We start from the raw sequence: 19,871 nt of genomic DNA, 5'->3' as shown, positions 1-19,871 counted from the left end.
CAATCCGGCTTTCTCAGGCAGTGGAAGTCAGGGAGCATGAGTCAACGGATCCACATTTCCACGTCAATGAGGGGCAGCCTCTTCTGGTGGCTTCAACCGAAGAATCTGCTGAATTGTCACTCCATCGCTCCAGTTTCGTGGGTCACAGTGACGACAGATGCCAGTGGCTCCGGTTGGGGGGCCTTATGCGGCACAAGCATGGCGCAAGGCAGGTGGGACGCTCGCCTCCACAATCCAGGCTCGAACACCCTGGAGCTTCGAGCGGCCTGGTGTGCCCTACAGTCCTTTTCACAACTGCTGAAGGGAAAGTCAGTAATTCTAAGGATGGACAACACCACAGCAGTATCATATGTCAAAAGACAAGGCGGGACTCGGAGCTCATCCCTTCTCCAGGAAGTAGAGCCCATTATGAAATGGGCCCAAGTGAACCTGGTCAACCTGACGGCTGTTTTCATTCCAGGCATTCAGAACTCCCAAGCGGATTTCCTGTCACGAACTCAGGTGGACGTCAACGAATGGTCTCTCCACGACCAGTCTTTCCGTTGGATATTATCACTGGGAGTCAATCCCCAAGTGGATCTCTTTGCCTCCCCGAACAACGCCAAATTGAAGAATTTCTACACGAGGGGTTACTACAGCCAGGCAATCGGGACAGATGCCCTAACGGATCGATGGTGGTTTCAGAGGGCGTACGCCTTTCCCCCGATCCCAATAATTCTAAAATTCCTGAAGAGACTTCTAGCGGAAGAAGTGGAAATCACAATGGTGGCTCCATACTGGCCGAACAGGCCTTGGTTCCCTCTGTTGGTCCAGCTGAGTCTTCAGGACCCAATTCCAATACCATGCAGACCAGACCTTCTCTCCCAGGGGACACTCCTCCATCCCTGTCCGGCTCAAATGAAACTAGCGGTCTGGTTCTTGAAAGGGAAAGGCTAGAATCCCTTGGCTGCGCCTCTCGGGTGATCTCTACCCTTATGAGCTCAAGGAAAGGAAGCACAAATAAAGTGTACGGTAGAATTTGGTCTAAGTTTGTGGAATTTTCTTTAACCGCGGGCAGTTCCTTCAAGAACCCAGAAATCCAAAACATCCTGAGCTTTCTTCAATCAGGGCTAGACCTACCCCTGTCTGTAAGTTCTCTAAGAGTTCAAATCTCAGCACTTTCAGCCTTTTCTGGAATCCCTTGGGCAACTCATCCACTAATCAAACAATTTTTTCGTGGAGCCTCAAGATTGAGACCTCTGAGGAAGCCAAGATTCCCCAAATGGGATCTCCCGTTAGTACTTGACTTTTTGAATGGACTTAGTATGTCGGGACCTTCCCCGTCCTCATTGAAGAACTTTTCAGCCAAAGTAGCCTTTTTGGTAGCTATCACCTCGGCCAAGAGAGTGTCCGAGATCGGTTTTTTGGGTCACAAGGAGCCATTTCTCACCTTTTTTCCAGACAGAGTGGTTCTGATACCTATGCTGGGCTCCAAACCGAAGGTCTCGTCGGTTTTCCATGAGAATCAGGAAGTAGTTCTCCCTACCTTTAAAAACCCGGATTCTGATGAGACTCACCCTCTGGATATGGGCAAGATACTCACTGAATATCTTCAAATTACATCCACATTCAGACGTTCTGATCACCTGTTCATCCTGCATTCAGGCAAGAACAAAGGGAAGAAGGCATCTTCAAGAACAATCGCATCCTGGATCGTCCAAACGATACAACAGGCTTATTGTGCAAAGGGCTTGGCTCCTCCGCAGGCGGTAACAGCTCACTCCACGAGAGGGATGGCAGCTTCCTGGGCAGCAGCCCGTCATGTGGCGCCAGATGTTATTTGTAGAGCGGCCTCTTGGTCTTCTATAAACACCTTTATGTCCCATTACTGTGTTGAACCTGCAGCACTGTCTTCTGTAAATTTTGGTTTATCAGTCTTGTCGGCTGACGGGACAAATTAAATATATTTCTGTTCAGCATACCCACCCGTGTGTTGGCTAGTTATTTCCCACACGTAGGCTGCCATGGAGTCAGTCAGGAAAAAGGAAAATTTATTATCATACTTACCGTAATTTTCCTTTCCTGATAGACTCCATGGCAGACGGAGTTCCCACCCTGAAATTATGGAGTCGGGATAGTTACGGAACACTGAGTCTATTGGTGAGTTAACTTTTATGGGTATGGGGTCCTATCACATTGGAGAGGAGGCGGGATTAACCCACACGTAGGCTGCCATGGAGTCTATCAGGAAAGGAAAATTACGGTAAGTATGATAATAAATTTTCCTTTTTAGCAGAGACTCTAGGGAATACAATGGCAATTGCTGCAATATTTTATGTCACACTGCATTTGCCCACTTCAATGAATAATAAAAACCATAAAAACCAAACAGTGAAGTTAGCCCATTTTTTTTGTTTTGTTTTGTTTTAATGTGAAAGATGGTGTTACGCCGCAACAATCGTGAGAGAATCGTGATCTATCTTCTAAGCAAAAAAATTGCAATTCTCATTTTAGCCAGAATCGTGCAGCTCTACACCGTGCAACATAAAAAGTGCAAAGACCACCATAGAGTAATTTTCTAGCAAAAAACAAATGATGATTTTTACATGTAGTAGAGAAGTGTCAGAATTGGCCTGGGTGGTAAGGGGTTAATTACCATGAGTAATATACAAATAATTATTATAAGCCCTGTGATCCTATCAGTCTGCTGTAGTGTGTCAGCTTGTATTTATATTGGCCGCTCTGAATGTAGCTTCTGACAGGCTGTGCAAGCAGGCCCGTATCTCTGGAACCATAAATGATAGTTGTCCCATATTTTGACCAGTTGTGGGGTAGCTCTTCCCATGCCTACCCCCAAATGTGGGGTTTCTGTGACCTCTGGTCGTCGAGCTACAACCCCCCAAAGTCTATCTTTTTTTTTCTGAATTTTTTTAATTTTTTTTATTTTTTTTTGGGCAAATGGGCCTATCTTGAGAAAGAGGCCTGGAGCTGCAGCTCCATCAGCCCCCTTGTTAATCCGTCCCTGATCATAGGAGGATATGTGATTGCAGCAATCCTAGAGTGATAACACAAGCACACCTCACTGGTGTCCATCTATGTGATCACCACTATGGTATATACACACACATATATATATATATATATATATATATATATATATATATATATATATATATATATATATATATATTTATTTATTATTATTATTAAAGGGCCCAGAGGTCCCCAGGGCCCACGGATGGTAACCCCTCTTTTTTTATATAAAAAAAAATTTGATTATTTTATTTCTGTTTTTTTTCTTTATATATATATATATATATATTTTTTTTTTTATTATTATTAAAGGGCCCAGAGGTCCCCAGGGCCCTGGATAGCAACCCACCTTTTCTTTTCTTTTTTTAATTATTATTAAAGGGCCCAGAGGTTTATTATTTTATTTTTATTAAAGGGCCCAGAGGGCCCGGCCCCGGATGGCAACCCCCCTTTTTTTGTAATTTATTTTTATAACTTATAACTTTTTTTATTATTAAAGGGCCCAGAGGTCCCCAGATGGCAACCCCTTTTTTTACAAATAAATAAATATATATATTTTCTATCTTTTTTTCTTTCAATTAAAGGGTCCAGAGGTCCTCAACACAATCATTTAAAAAAAAATCTGCCCTTACATGTGCTTTTGTGCACACTGAAAAGAAACACTTTTTTGTAATACTACCTTAAGGCCTCATGCATACAAGACATTTAGACATTTATTTAACTCTCCTAGAAGCCAGCAGCAGTTTTACAGAAAAAATGCCTGACGCTTGTAAAAGTATATTTTCTAGGAGCTTTTACAGACGTCAAGCTCTTGGGCATTAATTAATTTCATTGGCCAGAATAAATAATTTAATGCTCAAGCACTAATGTTTAGCAGCTTTTAGAAGCTGTTAGTAGCTTCAAATGTTTTTTCTGCCTAAACCACACCTCCCAACATTTTGAGATGGAAAAAAAGGGCCCCTTCTAACAAACGTGTGTAAGAATAGGACACACACCCTGCCACACCCCCTTAAAGGGGAATTACCCCCAAAAAAGGTTAACAAATGCAGCAATTTAGAAATTGGATGAAAGGTTTAGCACTGGGAAACACTTTTTGAAACATTTTATATACAGCTATATAGATCAGACCAAAATGAGGGACAAATGGGGGAAAGAGGAACATTGTTCCAAATCAGGGACAGTCCCTCAAAATCAGGGACAGTTGGAAGCTATGCCTAAACTCTGCTGCTCCTAAACACACAGGCAGTCGTTTTTTTTTTCCTGTCTCTAAAAGCTCCTGCCACTAAATGCTGCTAAAAGCCTATGTTTGCATGGACATATAGGATAACATGGAGGGGAGTTTAGAGGCAGGGATAAAAACACACCTAGAATCAGCCCCTAGAAGCAGCTGTAAAAACATCTAGTGTGCATGAGGCCTAAAGAAGAACTTTTTTGTGAGGTCAGTCACTGATGTGGATGAGAAGGTCTTTGCACTAGTTCATCCCAAAGGTGTTCTATCGGGTTGTGGTTAGGACACTGTGCGGGCCAGTCAAGTTCCTCCACCCCAAACTCGCTCATCTATGTGTTTATGGATCTTGCTTTGTGCTCTGGTGTGCAGTTATGTTGGAACAGGAAGGGGCCATCCCCAAACTGTTCCCACAAAGTTGGGAGTATGAATTTGTCCAAAATGTCTTGGTATGCTGAAGCCTTAAAGTGATTGTAAAGTCTTGTTATACTTACCTCCTCTGTGCAGTTGGTTTTGCACAGAGTAGCCCGGATCCTCCTCTTCACTCTTTGCTGCTCCTGGCCTCTCCCTCCTGTCAAGTGCCCCCACAGCAAGCAGCTTGTTATGGGGGCACCCAAGCCAAGCTGCAGCTCCGTGTGTCCATTCAGACACAGAGCCCCGACCCAGCCTTGCCCCCTCTCTCCCCTGATTGGCTAACTGACTTTGATTGACAGCTGTAGGAGCCAATGGTGCTGCTTCTGTGTCTCTATCAGGAGGAGAGTCCCAGATGACTAAGGCCGCGTACACACGGTCGGTCCATCCGATGAGAACGGTCCGAAGGGGGTGCTGGGGAAATTGCTGCACACAGAAGTTTTTTTACCTTAATGCATAGAATGCATTAAGATAACAACAACTTCTGCCTTCACAGCTCCTTTAAGAGTTCCCTTCACTGGAACCAAGGGACCAGGCCCAACCCCTGAAAAACAACCAAACACCATAATCCCCCCGCCACCAAATGATTTGGACCAGTGCACAAAGCAAGGTCCATAAAGACATGGATGAGCGAGTTTGGAGTGGAGGAACTTGACCTGTCCTGACCTCGACAGAACACCTTGGGGATGAATTAGTGTTGACTGTGAGACAGGCCTTCTCGCCCAACGTCAGTGCCGGACCTCACAAATGCAATTCTGGAAGAATGGTCAAACATTCCCATAGACACACTCCTGAACCTTGTGGGCAGCCTTCCCAGAAGAGATGAAGCTGTTATAGCTAGAGATGCGCTGAAAATTTTGTCCGTAAAATATTTGTGCCAAAAATGGTGTTTGGCACCTTTCACACTTGTGCGACTTGGGACTGTAAAGTCGCATAACAAGTCATACCCCATGATTTTCAATGAGTACCATTTATTTATGTGCGACTTCAAGTCATAGAGACTTCAAAGTAGCCCCTTCACTTCATTGTTTTTGGCACCAAAATTTCCTTTTGGTGCACCTCTAGTTATAGCTGCAAAGGGTGGGCCAACATAATATAGAACTGTTACGGAACCATGAACCAGACGTACAACAAGAGATAAGTGAAAATAAGAAGGCTTTATTGAAAATCAAGCTGTAAAGCAAAAGTCCAAACGGATGGTGAAACCGAAGCAGAGTCTTAAGAAGCCAGAGGTCAGGAACCAGAAGGGTAGTCAGACAAAGCCAGGATCAGGAACCAGCAGGGAAGTCAGACGAAGCCAGGATCAGACACCAGCAGGGAAGTCAGACGAAGCCAGGATCAGGAACCAGCAGGGAAGTCAGACGAAGCCAGGATCGGAACCGGAAGCAGCAGCAGTCTTAGAAGCATGTGAACACAGGAGGACCAAGCAAGGAACTGAAGCCACAGACCTCCTATATATATGAGCCAGGCATCCAGCTCCTCCCAGTGGGAAGGAGGAGCCGCAGGGTGGGAGGCTACAAGAGACCAGAAACCAAGATGGCCGCCAGCACATGTCAAACGAAGGAGACAGGAGAGAGGTAAGACCATGACAGTACCTCCCCCTCAAGGGCCCCTCCTCCGCGGTGCAAAAAACGGTTTCTGAGGGAAGCGTGCGTGGAAGGCTCGGAGCAAGGCAGGAGCATGGACATCTGCGGAGGGAACCCAGGAACGCTCCTCTGGACCATAACCACGCCAGTGGACCAAAAACTGCACCCGACCGCGGACCAGGCGTGAGTCCAGGATATTGCTCACCTCATACTCCTCATGATTGCCCACTTGGACCGGACGAGGCAGAGGAACCGAGGAAGTGAAGCGATTGCACACCAGTGGCTTCAACAGGGAGACATGAAACACGTTGGAGATCCGCATGCCAGGAGGAAGCGCAAGGGCATAGGCTACCGGGTTTACCCTGCGAAGCACTCGGAAGGGACCAACAAAGCGAGGAGCCAGCTTGGGAGTGGGCACTCGAAGGTTGAGGTTGCGAGTGGACAACCATACACGGTCTCCGACCTGGTAGGAAGGAGCAGGCACTCGTCTGCGATCAGCCTGGAGTTTCTGGCGCTGCGCAGAGACCTCAAGGGACTTCTGGATCTGTATCCAAGAGGCGCGTAGGACGGAAAGGTGATCCTCCACAGCCGGAATATCCTGGGGAGAGAATGCCTCCGGTAACACGGCAGGTTGGAACCCATAATTGGCCATGAAGGGAGACGTCCCAGAGGAAGAGTTCACCGCCGTGTTCCTGGCAAACTCAGCCCAAGGCAGGAGGTCAACCCAATTGTCCTGGTGATCGGAGACATAGCAACGAAGGAATTGCTCCAAGGCCTGATTGGATCGTTCTGCGGCCCCATTGGACTGAGGGTGGTAGGCCGAGAAGAAGGAGAGATGAATCCCCAACTGGGAGCAAAAGGCGCGCCAGAACCTGGACACAAACTGACTCCCCCGATCCGACACTATCTCCTTGGGCAAACCGTGCAACCGGAAGACCTCCCAGGCAAAAATCGTGGCCAACTCTTGTGCAGAGGGTAACTTCTTGAGAGGAACACAGTGGTACATTTTGGAAAACCGATCCACAATCATGAGAATGACCGTATGGCCTCGGGATGCAGGGAGGTCCACAATGAAATCCATCCCCAGGTGTGACCATGGGCGCTCCCCGGTGGCTATGGGTTGCAGCAGGCCCAACGGAAGGTGCCGAGGGGACTTACTTTGGGCACAAACGGAGCATGCCGCTACATATGCGGCGATGTCGGAACGTAGGGAAGGCCACCAGAACAGACGTGAAACAGCCCAGGACAGCTGATTCTTACCAGGATGCCCCGCGGTCTTGGAGTTATGGTAGGTTCGCAACAACCGAGTGCGCAACTCCTCAGGCACAAAACATCTGCCGTTGGGTCTCCCAGAGGGAGCACCAGATTGAGCCGCCAAAATCTGCTCACCAAGGGGAGAGGTCAGGCTGGTGCGAATGGCGGCCAGGATCTGATTCGGAGGTATGACCAAAGTCGGTATAGATTCCTCCCTGGACAGCTCGGAGTACTGCCGTGATAAGGCATCCGCCCTGATGTTCTTGGAACCGGGTAGGTAGGAGACCACGTAATTAATACGTGACAAGAACAGAGCCCATCTGGCCTGACGTGGTGTCAATCTCTTGGCCTCAGAAAGGTAGGTCAGATTCTTGTGGTCCGTCAGGATGAGAACCGGAACCACCGAGCCCTCGAGCAAGTGCCTCCACTCTTTGAGAGCCTGCACTATGGCCAATAACTCCCTGTCACCAATCTGATAGTTGCACTCCGCGGGTGACAGTTTCCGGGAGTAAAACCCACAAGGAAGCAGTGGACCCTCTGGTGTTCTACGCTGAGACAGAAGGGCGCCTACTCCCGTCTCAGACGTGTCCACCTCGAGGACAAAGGGCAACCCAGGGTTGGGATGAGACAGAATCGGAGCCGACACAAAGGCGGATTTTAGGGCCTCAAAAGCCCGGATGGCCTCGAGCGGCCAGACCTGGGAATTACTGCCCTTCCTGGTCAGATCCGTGAGAGGCTTGGCCAGCATGGAGAAGTCCCTGATGAACTTCCGATAATAATTGGCGAAGCCCAAAATGCGCTGCAAGGAACGAAGACCACTGGGCTGAGGCCACTGTAAGACAGCCGAAACCTTCTCAGGGTCCATGGAGAACCCCTCAGCGGAAATGATGTAACCTAAGAAGGTTACCTGGGATCGGTGAAATTCGCATTTCTCAAGCTTACCGAACAGCTTGTTCTCTCGTAACCGTTGCAACACTCGCTTGACATCCAGAATGTGGGCCTCCATGGATTCAGAGTATACCAAGATGTCATCCAAATAGACCACCACACACTGCTGCAACAGGTCACGGAAAACATCGTTGATGAATTCCTGAAAGACTGCGGGCGCATTGCACAACCCAAAGGGCATAACCAAGGATTCATAATGACCGTTCCTGGTGTTAAACGCGGTCTTCCACTCATCGCCCGCCTTGATCCTTACCAGGTTATATGCCGCCCTCAGGTCGAGTTTGGTAAAGACCGTGGCCCCCTTAAGGCGATCGAACAGCTCGGAAATCAAGGGTATCGGGTAAGCGTTCTTGATCGTGATGCGATTAAGGCCCCTGTAATCGATGCAAGGCCTCAACTCACCGCCCTTCTTTTTCACAAAGAAAAATCCAGCCCCTGCCGGGGACGAGGATTTGCGAATGTGACCACGGGACAGCGCCTCCATCACGTACTCCTCCATGGCCTCATTCTCTGCAACCGACAGTGGATAGACCCTGCCGCGAGGAGGAACGGCACCAGGTTGTAACTCTATGGCACAATCGTATGGGCGGTGCGGAGGTAGGGCAACTGCGCGCACCTTATCGAATACATCCCGGTACTCCTCGTATTCAGGAGGCAACAGAGAGTCCGAGGAAGTACACAGCAACTTGACAGGCCCATGGATGCAACTAGCCCCACACTGTGGTGACCATGAGAGGATCTCGGCCGATCTCCAGTCGAAAGTCGGATTATGCTTCTGGAGCCAGGGGTACCCCAAGACCACCGAGTAGTGTGGAGACGAAATAACCTGGAGGCAGACCGACTCTCTGTGAACGGCACCAATGGCTATCCCCACTGGAAGGGTCTCATGAGTCACGTGTGACGGCTGGAGGGGTCTGCCGTCTATCGCCTCTAGAGCCAGCGGGGAACCTCGAGCCTGCAGAGGAATGGAATTGGCGGCAGCGAACTCACTATCAATGAAAAATCCACTAGCACCAGATTCCACCAACGCCTGGGTCGTCACCGAGCCCCCGACCCAGGAGAGGACAACAGTGATCAGTGGTTTATCAACACCGGAAACCGGGGACGAGGAGACTCCACCCAAGATCTGCCCCCGACAGGATCTCAGGTGCGAGCGTTTCCCGGACGGTTCGGACATGCCAACCGAAAATGCCCACCGAGACCACAGTACATGCATCGGCCCTCGCGTCTCCGGAGTACCCTCTCCCCCTCGGACAGGCGAGCAAACCCCAGCTGCATGGGTTCACCCCCAGACAAGTCAACCCCAGGAGGCGTGGGAGGAGAGGGAGGCACGGGTGGGACAGCAAACGTAGGCGCCAAACTGTTAGGAGGCCTCCGCAGGCTCTCCTTAAAGGAAGGTCTCTCCCTGAGTCTGGTGTCAATCAAAATCAGGAAAGAAATAAGAGCCTCGAGCTCCACTGGTAGGTCCTTAGCTGCAACCTCATCCTTCAAGGCATCCAAGAGACCATGAGAGAAAGCAGCGACCAGAGCCTCATTATTCCAGCCCACCTCTGCTGCCAGGGTACCAAACTCAATGGCGTATTCGGCTACGGATCGTGAACCCTGTCTGACGGACATAAGGAGCTTCGCAGCATACCTTCCGAAGAGAAACAACAAAACCGGAAAACTCGGCAACCACTGGATTGTTGTTCTCCCATAAAGGGCTGGCCCAGGCCAAGGCCTTGTCCGAGAGCAGCGAGATCAAGAAGCCCACCTTTGATCTCTCAGTGGGAAAGGCATGTGGCAGCAACTCGAAATAAATGCCCACTTGGTTAAGGAAACCTCGGCACTGAGTTGGCTCTCCCCCAAATCGCTGTGGAAGGGGGGCAGAACCGGTCATACCCTGAAACACCGCAGGCGCAACAACAGGTGTCGGGGTAGACTCTGGCGCAACAACCGGAGCGGCAGTAGGAGCGGGCCCAGGAGCGACAACCGACCCATCGGCAACGGGAGCGAAATGAGCCGTGCGTTCAAGCAGGGTTTGCAACGCCACGGCGAACTGACCCAACAGGTAATCCTGCTGATCAAGTCTGGCAACCAGCGTGGGTAGCGAGGATGGCCCTGTACCGTCAAAATTCATGGCTTGGTCCTAATGTTACGGAACCATGAACCAGACGTACAACAAGAGATAAGTGAAAATAAGAAGGCTTTATTGAAAATCAAGCTGTAAAGCAAAAGTCCAAACGGATGGTGAAACCGAAGCAGAGTCTTGCGAAGCCAGAGGTCAGGAACCAGAAGGGTAGTCAGACGAAGCCAGGATCAGGAACCAGCAGGAAAGTCAGACGAAGCCAGGATCAGGCACCAGCAGGGAAGTCAGACGAAGCCAGGATCAGGAACCAGCAGGGAAGTCAGACGAAGCCAGGATCGGAACCAGAAGCAGCAGCAGTCTTAGAAGCATGTGAACACAGGAGGACCAAGCAAGGAACTGAAGCCACAGACCTCCTATATATATGAAGTGATGTCAGGGACAGACAGGAAGTTCCGGGTGAGAGGTGAGTCGGGAGGAAATAGTGAGGAGACATCTTTGGAATCGGCAGCAGAGGAGTCTGGATTTCAATGGTGATTACTGATGTATGGATATCGCTGGTTGAAGATAATCTTGTGGGCTGCTGCTGGATTTGTCTCTATGCCTATTGTATACTGAATTCTGGTAAGAGTCAGTATTATTTGTGGTGGAGGTCTTCCGTTTGTTCTGAACACAGAGTGGTCGTTATCACTGTTACCTAAGGATTTCTTTTCATCACTACACCTGTGGACTGCTTTATAAATCGCTTGGCCTGTCTGGACTGTCAATTTGCCCATACTAAACTGAAGAGACATTTATGCCATTTAGAGTTATTTATAATATACACCTACCCCATTGAGGGTGATTATCACTATATATAGAATTGTCTATTTCCACGTACTGTTTATTTTCACTATCACTGGTGTTTTATTTTATTTTATTAATTTAATTAGCGCGACTTCCCTTTTTTTCCTATATATATGAGCCAGGCATCCAGCTCCTCCCAGTGGGAAGGAGGAGCCGCAGGGTGGGAGGCTACAAGAGACCAGAAACCAAGATGGCCGCCAGCACATGTCAAACGAAGGAGACAGGAGAGAGGTAAGACCATGACAAGAACCCTACGAAATAAGACTGCAATGCCATTAAACTTTATGTGTGTGTAAAGACAGGTGTCCCAAAACTTTTGGTAATATAGTGTATGTACTGTGATGCAAAAGTCTGTAAGGCAGAGTACAGGATTTAGGGGTGTGCAATGCAGTGTTGTGTTGTGCATGATACACTTCAGAACTGGGGAGGGGCTTAGAGGAAGGTTCCCTCTGCACAGTCCATGTATTATTGTGACAGGCAGCCATAACCTCTCCATGCAGCTACCTGTCACAATACATAGAGTGGGCAATTACGGTGCCAGGGACCCAGGGCACCCTTCAGGAGATATGGGGCAGGTGCCTTGGGTGCCCTGCAAGAGCACACCTCTGTAAGGTGCATTGGTGGAGCCCTGTGCCAAAACTCATTCCACCACAGGACTGTTGGAGGTATTTGGTGAAATATCAGGGGTCTAAACAGGACCCTGATGTCTCACTTTTGCGAGAGAGAAAGGAACTAAGGGCAAATATTCTATTTATCTGCAGCCTCAGCAGCACTGGACAGTGAACGAATAGGAGATGCTCCTGTTCAGTCACAAACTGATGCATAGTAAACACAGTCTACTATGCGTCAGTTAAGAAGGAACACATGAGTGATCGGTACAGATCATTCACTGTGTTCATGCAGAAAAGGAGGGGGCCCGTAAATGAAATATTTACTGGGCGCCTTCTCTTACTCTCCATCCTGAAATATCTCCCACAGCAGCCAGCGGGAGTGGAGAGGAGGGCGGTTGGAAGCACTGCAGAGGTGAATCTGCACCGCACAAGATGATTAGGGTGTGCCCAGGCACATGCGGCCCACCCTGTGCACACGCCTATGAGCTTGCATAGAATACTGCATATGACCGCAACTTATATGCCCTGCTCATTGCAAACAAATGGAAGTAAGTAGGAAAAGGAAAGGATCAGGCTGCACAGATGATGTTAAAAGAAAGCAGAAAAACACAGTAAGAAACAATTTCATGAACAAAAATTACAGGGCCATTATGTAGTGGATGTGTATGGATTATTTTTTGGAGAATAAATATATCATTTAGTTTCACTTTAAATTAGCTGATTGCCCACACTTTCACTTTAATACTTCTCAGACTTTACTGGCTGCATCATTGTTCTAGTTCAGTAAATCTAGTGTTTTTTTTTTCTAAGAGAATAGGCGCAGGAACTCCCCCTTCTAAATCACTCTGTATTTCTGACCCTACCCACCTCTGAGCACTGACCCTTGGTTCCGCCCCAACCCACCTCTGAGCACCGACCCTTGGTTCTTCCCCAACACACCCCTGAGCACTAACTTTGGTTCTGCCCCAATTCATCTCTGAGCACCGACCCTTGGTTCTACCCCAACCCACCTCTGAGCACCAACCCTTGGTCCCACTCTAACCCACTCCTGACAACTGACTCTTGGTTATTCCCCAACCCACCCCTGAGCACCGACCTTTGGTTCTGCCCCAACCCATCTCTGAGCACTGACCCTTGGTTCTACCCCAACCCACCTCTGAGCACTGACACTTGGTTCTTCCCCAACCCACCCCTGAGCACCGACCTTTGGTTCTGCCCCAACCCATCTCTGAGCACTGACCCTTGGTTCTACCCCAACCCACCTCTGAGCATTGACCCTTGGTTCTTCCCCAACCCACCCCTGAGCACCGACCTTTGGTTCTGCCCCAACCCATCTCTGAGCACTGACCCTTGGTTCTACCCCAACCCACCTCTGAGCACTGACCCTTGGTTCTTCCCCAACCCACCCCTGAGCACCGACCTTTGGTTCTGCCCCAACCCATCTCTGAGCACTGACCCTTGGTTCTACCCCAACCCACCTCTGAGCACTGACCCTTGGTTCTTCCCCACCCCTGAGCACCGACCCTTGGTTCCGCCCCAACCCACCTCTGAGCACCGACCCTTGGTTCCACCCAGCTCCCAGTACAGGCCCTTTTAGAACATTTAGAGCCAAGTATAATTTTGTAGTGCTAAGTAATTTGTATGGAGTTTAGTATTTATGACAAGAAAAGCAATAAAAGCGATCTTTCGCAGCCAGCAGCAGTAGACCCCCCCCCTGCGCAACAATAGACCCCACAGCAACAACAGATCTCCCAGCAGCCAGCATGAATAGTCTCTCCAGCAGCCAGCAACAGTAAACCCCTCCCTAAACAGTAGATCTCTTCCAGCAACAATTGACCCTTCAGTAACAAAAGATCCCCCATAAGCAGCAATACATCGCCATGCAAAAATAGATCCCCTTAGCAACCATAGACCCCCCCAACAGCCAGCATCAGTAGACCCTCCATCACACCCCAGTACCCCTTGCTATTACATAAATTCAGTGCTGGAGGAAAATTCAACATAAATTGGTATATGTGAATAACCCTTTTTTGTCTGAGTGTGAAGATAATATATTGGGGTGTTATGCAGTGGCGGTGCTTCGATAGTGGGCGCAGGAGTGCCGCCCCTCTCAACAATATGCATGAATCTATGTATTGTCACCGGCGCAGCTGCCGCCCACTATTCAGATGGCCGGCCCCCTGGTGAGCGCCAGCCATCTGAATAACAGCAGTTGATTGGCTTAGGCTTAGGAAGTGTCTATCAGAGCCAGCGGCTCTGTTTGGCTTTCCGATTACAGCCTGTTGGCTCTAATCGGCTTCCAAATAGCTAACCAGGGGACGCACAGGGTGTGCGTTCCCTGGTTAACACTGACATACGTCTCAGTCAATGAGGTTCACCGGGTCTGGTTACCAGTAACCTAATTGGCTGAAGCGACATCGAGGGCGGGAAAAGACATTGAGCGACAGTGGAGGGAGGATGGTTGACCCGAGAATGGTAAATTCCTGGGCGGGGCAATCTGGTGGTATTTGAGGGGGCAATCTGGCAGCATTTTATAGGGCAAACTGGCGGTTTTTGAGGGGGCAAACTGGCGGCAATTGATGAGCACAGTGGCGACAATTGATGGCATAGCACAGTGGCGACAATTGATGGCATGGCACAGTGACGACAATTGATGGGCACAGTAGCAACAATTGATGGCACAGTGGCTGCATTTGATGGCATGGCACAGTGGCAACAATTGATGCACACAGGGACGACAATTGATGGCACAGTGGCGACAATTGATGGCACAGTGGCTCTGTTTGATGGCATGGCACAGTGGCTGCGTTTGATGGCATGCCACAATGGTGACAATTGATGGCACAGTGGCGACAATTGATGGCACAGTGGCGACAACTGATGGCATGGTGACAATTGATGGCACAGTGGCGACAATTGATGGCACGGCACAGTGGTGACAATTGATGGCACGGCACAGTGGTGACAATTGATGGCACGGCACAGTGGCGACAATTGATGGCATGGCACAGTGGCGACAATTGATGGGCACAGTGGCGACAATTGATGGGCACAGTGGCTGCAATTGATGGGCACAGTGGCGGCAATTGATGGGCACAGTAGCTGTATTTGATGGGCACAGTGAGGCTGCAATAGTTTTTTGTTTTTTTTAGTTTGTTTGCGCCTCCCCAAAAATTCTGAGCACCAGCCGCCACTGGTGTTATGCTTATACATTATTTCTGCATGTGTAAAATAACTATTATTTTCTACTTTCAGGTTGGATAGTGGGTGTGCTAGCTGTTTGCTGGCTGCCATTCCAGGCACGACGGCTGATGACTATACTGCGTTCTAAGGACCAATGGACGGAGACTTACTACCGTTCCTATATCACACTGCAACCAATCACCAATTGCTTCTATTATCTCAGCGCTTGTCTCACTCCCCTGCTCTACAACCTGACATCCCGCAACTTCCGCAGATGTTTTTTGCACAGCATTTCACCATGCATGAAGAGACTTCCACTGGAATCTGGATCATGGGAAGCCCAGTGTAGATATCAGGGCATTAGACTGTCTGTGTTACAGCAGGAAACATGTGATAGGTGATAGAATACTAATAACTGGCTTTGCCTTGCAAACAATAAAATCAACGAATACACTGTTGCAGAGCTTTTTTTCTCAGAAAATAGGTGCAGGAACTCAACCACGACCCGTTCAGATTTCACAAACAGTAGAAGGGTCTTAACCTGCCTGACGGTATTCCCGAGTCTGACTCGGGGTTAGATTTTCATGCTGCGAGCGGTAACCCCGAGTCAGACTCAGGCTTGCCTCGCTGGATGCACAGGGAGTGTTTACTTACCTTGTCCCTGGATCCAGCGATGCCACCGCGCTGTGTGAGCGAGCGGGACTTCGCTCGATTCACACAGCGTCCTCCTGTGCCGCCGATCTCCGTTCGCTGCGACGTTACGACGCACGGGGACGGAGAACGGCGCCAAATTCAAAAAAGTAAACAAACACATTACATACAGTATACTGTAATCTTATAGATTACAGTACTGTATGTAAAAAAAACACCCCTCCTTGTCCCTAGTGGTCTGCCCTGTGTCCTACATGTACTTTTATATAATAAAAACTGTTCTTTCTGCCTGCAAACTGTAGATTGTCCATAGCAACCAAAAGTGTCTTTTTATGTCAAAAATGGTTTTAGAGCAGCTAGAAAACAGCGATAATAGATTATAATCACTTGCAGAATTGTGCAATAGCGATTTGTGGGGAAATTCGTCATAAAAAAAAAAAATAATGACAGCGACAATTCTGCAACTGAGCAAATTTCAGTGATTTTGATTTGATTACATTATTGAATAATTTTTATTATAATTATATTATTATTTGTTATAATTATTTATTATATTATAATTTATAATTTTGTTTTTTAAAAAATGTCATACCCGGGATGCCTATTAGAATCTTGTTTGGTCAGATTTAAGTGAGTTATTCCTAAAAATTACAGACCTACAATATAAAACGCCAAATTTCCTTGCAAATAATGGTACCGCTTTCAGCATGTTTTTTCTGAAAGAATCATACCGCCAGGGAGGTTAAAGGGGCATTAAATATCAGAATTGCATTACATACAGAGTGAAGAGTTCAGGGGGTTACAAAGCTGTCACTTGTAAACACAGAAACCAGACTTCTGTGTTTACAAATGATTGTGGTGAGCAGGCACCAAAGGGTCTGAGCCAAAGGTGGTGGAACTGAGTTCCCCCAAGTTCCCCCTGAAAAAAAGCCCTGCACTGTTGTATCAGATATGTTGTATCAGATTTGTTCTGTCCACTTTGTTGTTTCAGTGGAGACTTATGGAACTGCTTCCATAGGAGAAAATAGAACAATACAAGTGGAGTGGCCCTTTCTGTATCATTCCATACTCCTGTGCAAAGGGCCAGCTTCAGCCACCCAGGAGGCTCAGCTGTTCCATGCAAGCACCTTGTAGAAAATGACAGGGCGCACAGATCTGCAATGACCTCCATGCACATCCTGAAGTCAGGGCAGGACTTAGGGTGGTGGGGGCCCCTGGGCTTGAGTGTTGAAGGGGCCCCCTGAAACCAAGAATTGGGGGGGGATCGAAGATGTTGAGGAAGAAGCTGTCTGTGCGGGAAAGTCCCGCAGAATCCGTGCGCGTTGGGAGGTATGCGCAGGGCCGCCATCAGGAATTGTGGGGCCCCTTACACAGCTTTAGGCATGGCCCCCCTGGAGCAGAGAACCGGGGGGAGGGGGGTGCTGCCGCCTGAGATTGAGAAGCAGGGGGGCCTTTACAAAAAAAAGAAGAAATAAAGAAATATATATATATATATATATATATATATATATATATATATATATATATATATATATATATATATATATATATATATATATATATATATATATATAAGGGGGGTAGACATCCAGGGCCCTGGGGACCTCTGGGCCCTTTAATAAAAAGAAATAAGAAACCTCTGGGCCCTTTAATAAAAAAATATAAAAAAAAAAAACATTTATAAAAAATACATAAAAAAAGGGAGGTTGCCATCCGGGGGCCCTGTGGACCTCTGGGCCTTTTAATAAAAAAAAAAATATATATAAACAAAAATAAAAAAATAAACATTTATGAAAAAAAATAAAAGGGGGGGGGTTTCCACATGGGGCCCTGGGGACCTCTGAGCCCTTTAATAAAAAACAAATATATAAAAAAAAAATGTTTTTTTTTAATAAAAAAAATTAAAAAGGGGGGTTGCCATCCGGGGGCCCTGGAGACCTCTGGGCCCTTTAATAATATATATATATATATATATATATATATATGTATATTTAAAAATAAATAAAAAAACATTTTTTTTATAAAAAATAAATAAAAAAAGGGGGGGTTGCCGTCCGGGGCCCTGGGGGCCTCCGGGCCCCTGGGGAACTCTGGACCCCTAAAAAAAGGGGGGTTGCCTGGAGACCTCTGGGCCCTTTAATAATAATTTATATATATATATATATATATATATATATAAATAAAAACATTTTTTTTATAAAAAATAAATAAAAAAAGAGGGGGTTTGCCGTCCGGGGCCCTGGGGGCCTCCGGGCCCCTGGGGACCTCCGGACCCCTAAAAGAAAAAAAAAAGGGGGCCCCCTATTGGGCGGGGCCCATGGGCTTGAGCCCAGTCAAGCCCAATGGTAAGTCCAGCCCTGCCTGAAGTGAATGAAATCCTGATGCACGCATTAAAACGCAGTCTGTAAGAATATGTATTCTGTAGTACTGTGTATATATTATATGCAATTGTATTAACATTATGTATAGAAATGATAAAGAGCAGTTTCAGTCAGTAAGCAAAATCAAAAGAATGTATTTTCTATACAAAAAATGAAAAAAAGAACTATGCGAAGGTGACAAAGTTCACTTGAGTTATCGTAAAGCCTAATCAAAGTTTCACTCCAAGTACAATGCGTTGTGGTGCTCTGCTTTGGAAATACGTATTGTATGTAGACTTGTATTACAGAAGAAAAGAAGGATGTGTCTGACCAGCTCCTAACCGATCCCCGGCCGCCCGCTGTCGTTCAACGGCAGCAGAATGGCTCCCCTGCACAAATTGCCATAGCTGTATGGCAGCTGCTTTAAAGGGCTGTAAAGCTACATTAAAAAAAAAAAAAAACATATCATACTTACTGTACCTCCACTGTGCAGCTCGTTTTGCACAGAGTGGCCCCGAACCTCCTCTTCTGGGGTCCCTGACGGCTCCTCCCCGCATCAGATAACCTCCTAGGAAAAGCGCTCTCCGGGGGGGTTACCTTGAGGCGCGCTCCTGAGTCTAGCATTTGCGTCCATAGACACGAATACCAGCGTTATTGGATTTGATTGACAGCCACAGGAGCCTATGGCTGCGCTGCTATCAATATATCCAATCAAGAGCCGGGACCCTATGCAGAGAGGTATAGCGCATCCCCGCCAAGGGAAATTCGGAGGTCAAGTAATTAAAACGGGGGGCCGTGACTGCCAGGTGTTTTTTCACCTAAATGCATAGGATGCATTTAGGTGAAAAACATGAGGTTTTACAAACCGCTCAAGGGTTATAGGGGGCGCTCTCACCCGCTGCAGTACTGAGGAGCCGATGCTTGTGACAGCCGGCCGCAATGTCTGCCGGGCACCCGCAATCGTTCCCGGCAGAGCCAGAATGAGGATCTTACACACAAATCCACATTCTGGCAGGGGAGAGGAGACAGATCGTGTGTTCCTAGTATATAGGAACACCAATCGGTCTCTTCCCCAGGAAGTAACACCCCCCCCACAGTTAGAACATGCTGAGGGAACAGATTTAACCCCTTGATCGTCCCTTAGTGTTAACCCCTTCCCTGCCAGTGACATTTATACAGTTATCAGTGGCTATTTTTAGCTCTGATCGCTGTATAAATGTCAATGGTCCCAAAAAAGTGTCAAAAGTGTTCGATCTGTCCACCACAATGTTGCAGTCCCTGGCATTACTAGTAAAAATAATAAAAATGCCATAAATCTATTCCCTATTTTGTAGACGCTATACCTTTTGTGCAAACCAATCAATATACGCTTATTGTGATTTTTTTTTTGTAAAAGAATATATATCAGCCTAAACTGAGTTTTTTTTTGTTTTTTTTATTTGGGGATATTTATTATAGTACAAAAAGAAGTATTCAGCGCTGGAAAAGTGAAAAATAAATAAAATAATTGTATGAAATATTGCTAGCCAGCACTTAGGATAAATTCAAATAAACTTCCCAAAAAAGCAACATATATAGTGAAACAGTGCAGCGCAAAATTATTAAAATAATACAAAATAAAATTAGTCCATATGTGAATGAGTGAAGGAGAAATCCATGTGAATTTCATTAAATGGCGCAAGTTCAGAACAGGTGACCAGAAAGAGATCCTCCACCAAG

At 47.4% G+C, this 19,871-nt stretch overlaps 1 protein-coding gene across 1 annotated transcript in view; it reads left to right on the top strand.

The window, feature by feature from the left end:
• Window positions 1-15,578, top strand: part of LOC120918543 (G-protein coupled receptor 39-like) — a 45,908-nt gene extending 30,330 nt beyond the window's left edge. Inside the window, exon 2 of the mRNA XM_040330176.1 lies at window positions 15,214-15,578. Coding sequence (XP_040186110.1) covers window positions 15,214-15,542 — 329 coding nt within the window. The 3' untranslated portion in view covers window positions 15,543-15,578. The remainder of the gene's footprint in view (window positions 1-15,213) is intronic.
• The last annotated feature ends 4,293 nt before the right edge of the window (window positions 15,579-19,871 follow it).

The sequence above is a fragment of the Rana temporaria genome, chromosome 12, assembly GCF_905171775.1.
Source record: "Rana temporaria chromosome 12, aRanTem1.1, whole genome shotgun sequence".
In the NCBI taxonomy this organism is placed as follows: domain Eukaryota; kingdom Metazoa; phylum Chordata; class Amphibia; order Anura; family Ranidae; genus Rana; species Rana temporaria.
Note: the sequence above shows the minus strand (reverse complement) of the source record. Positions and strands in the feature narration are given on the sequence as shown.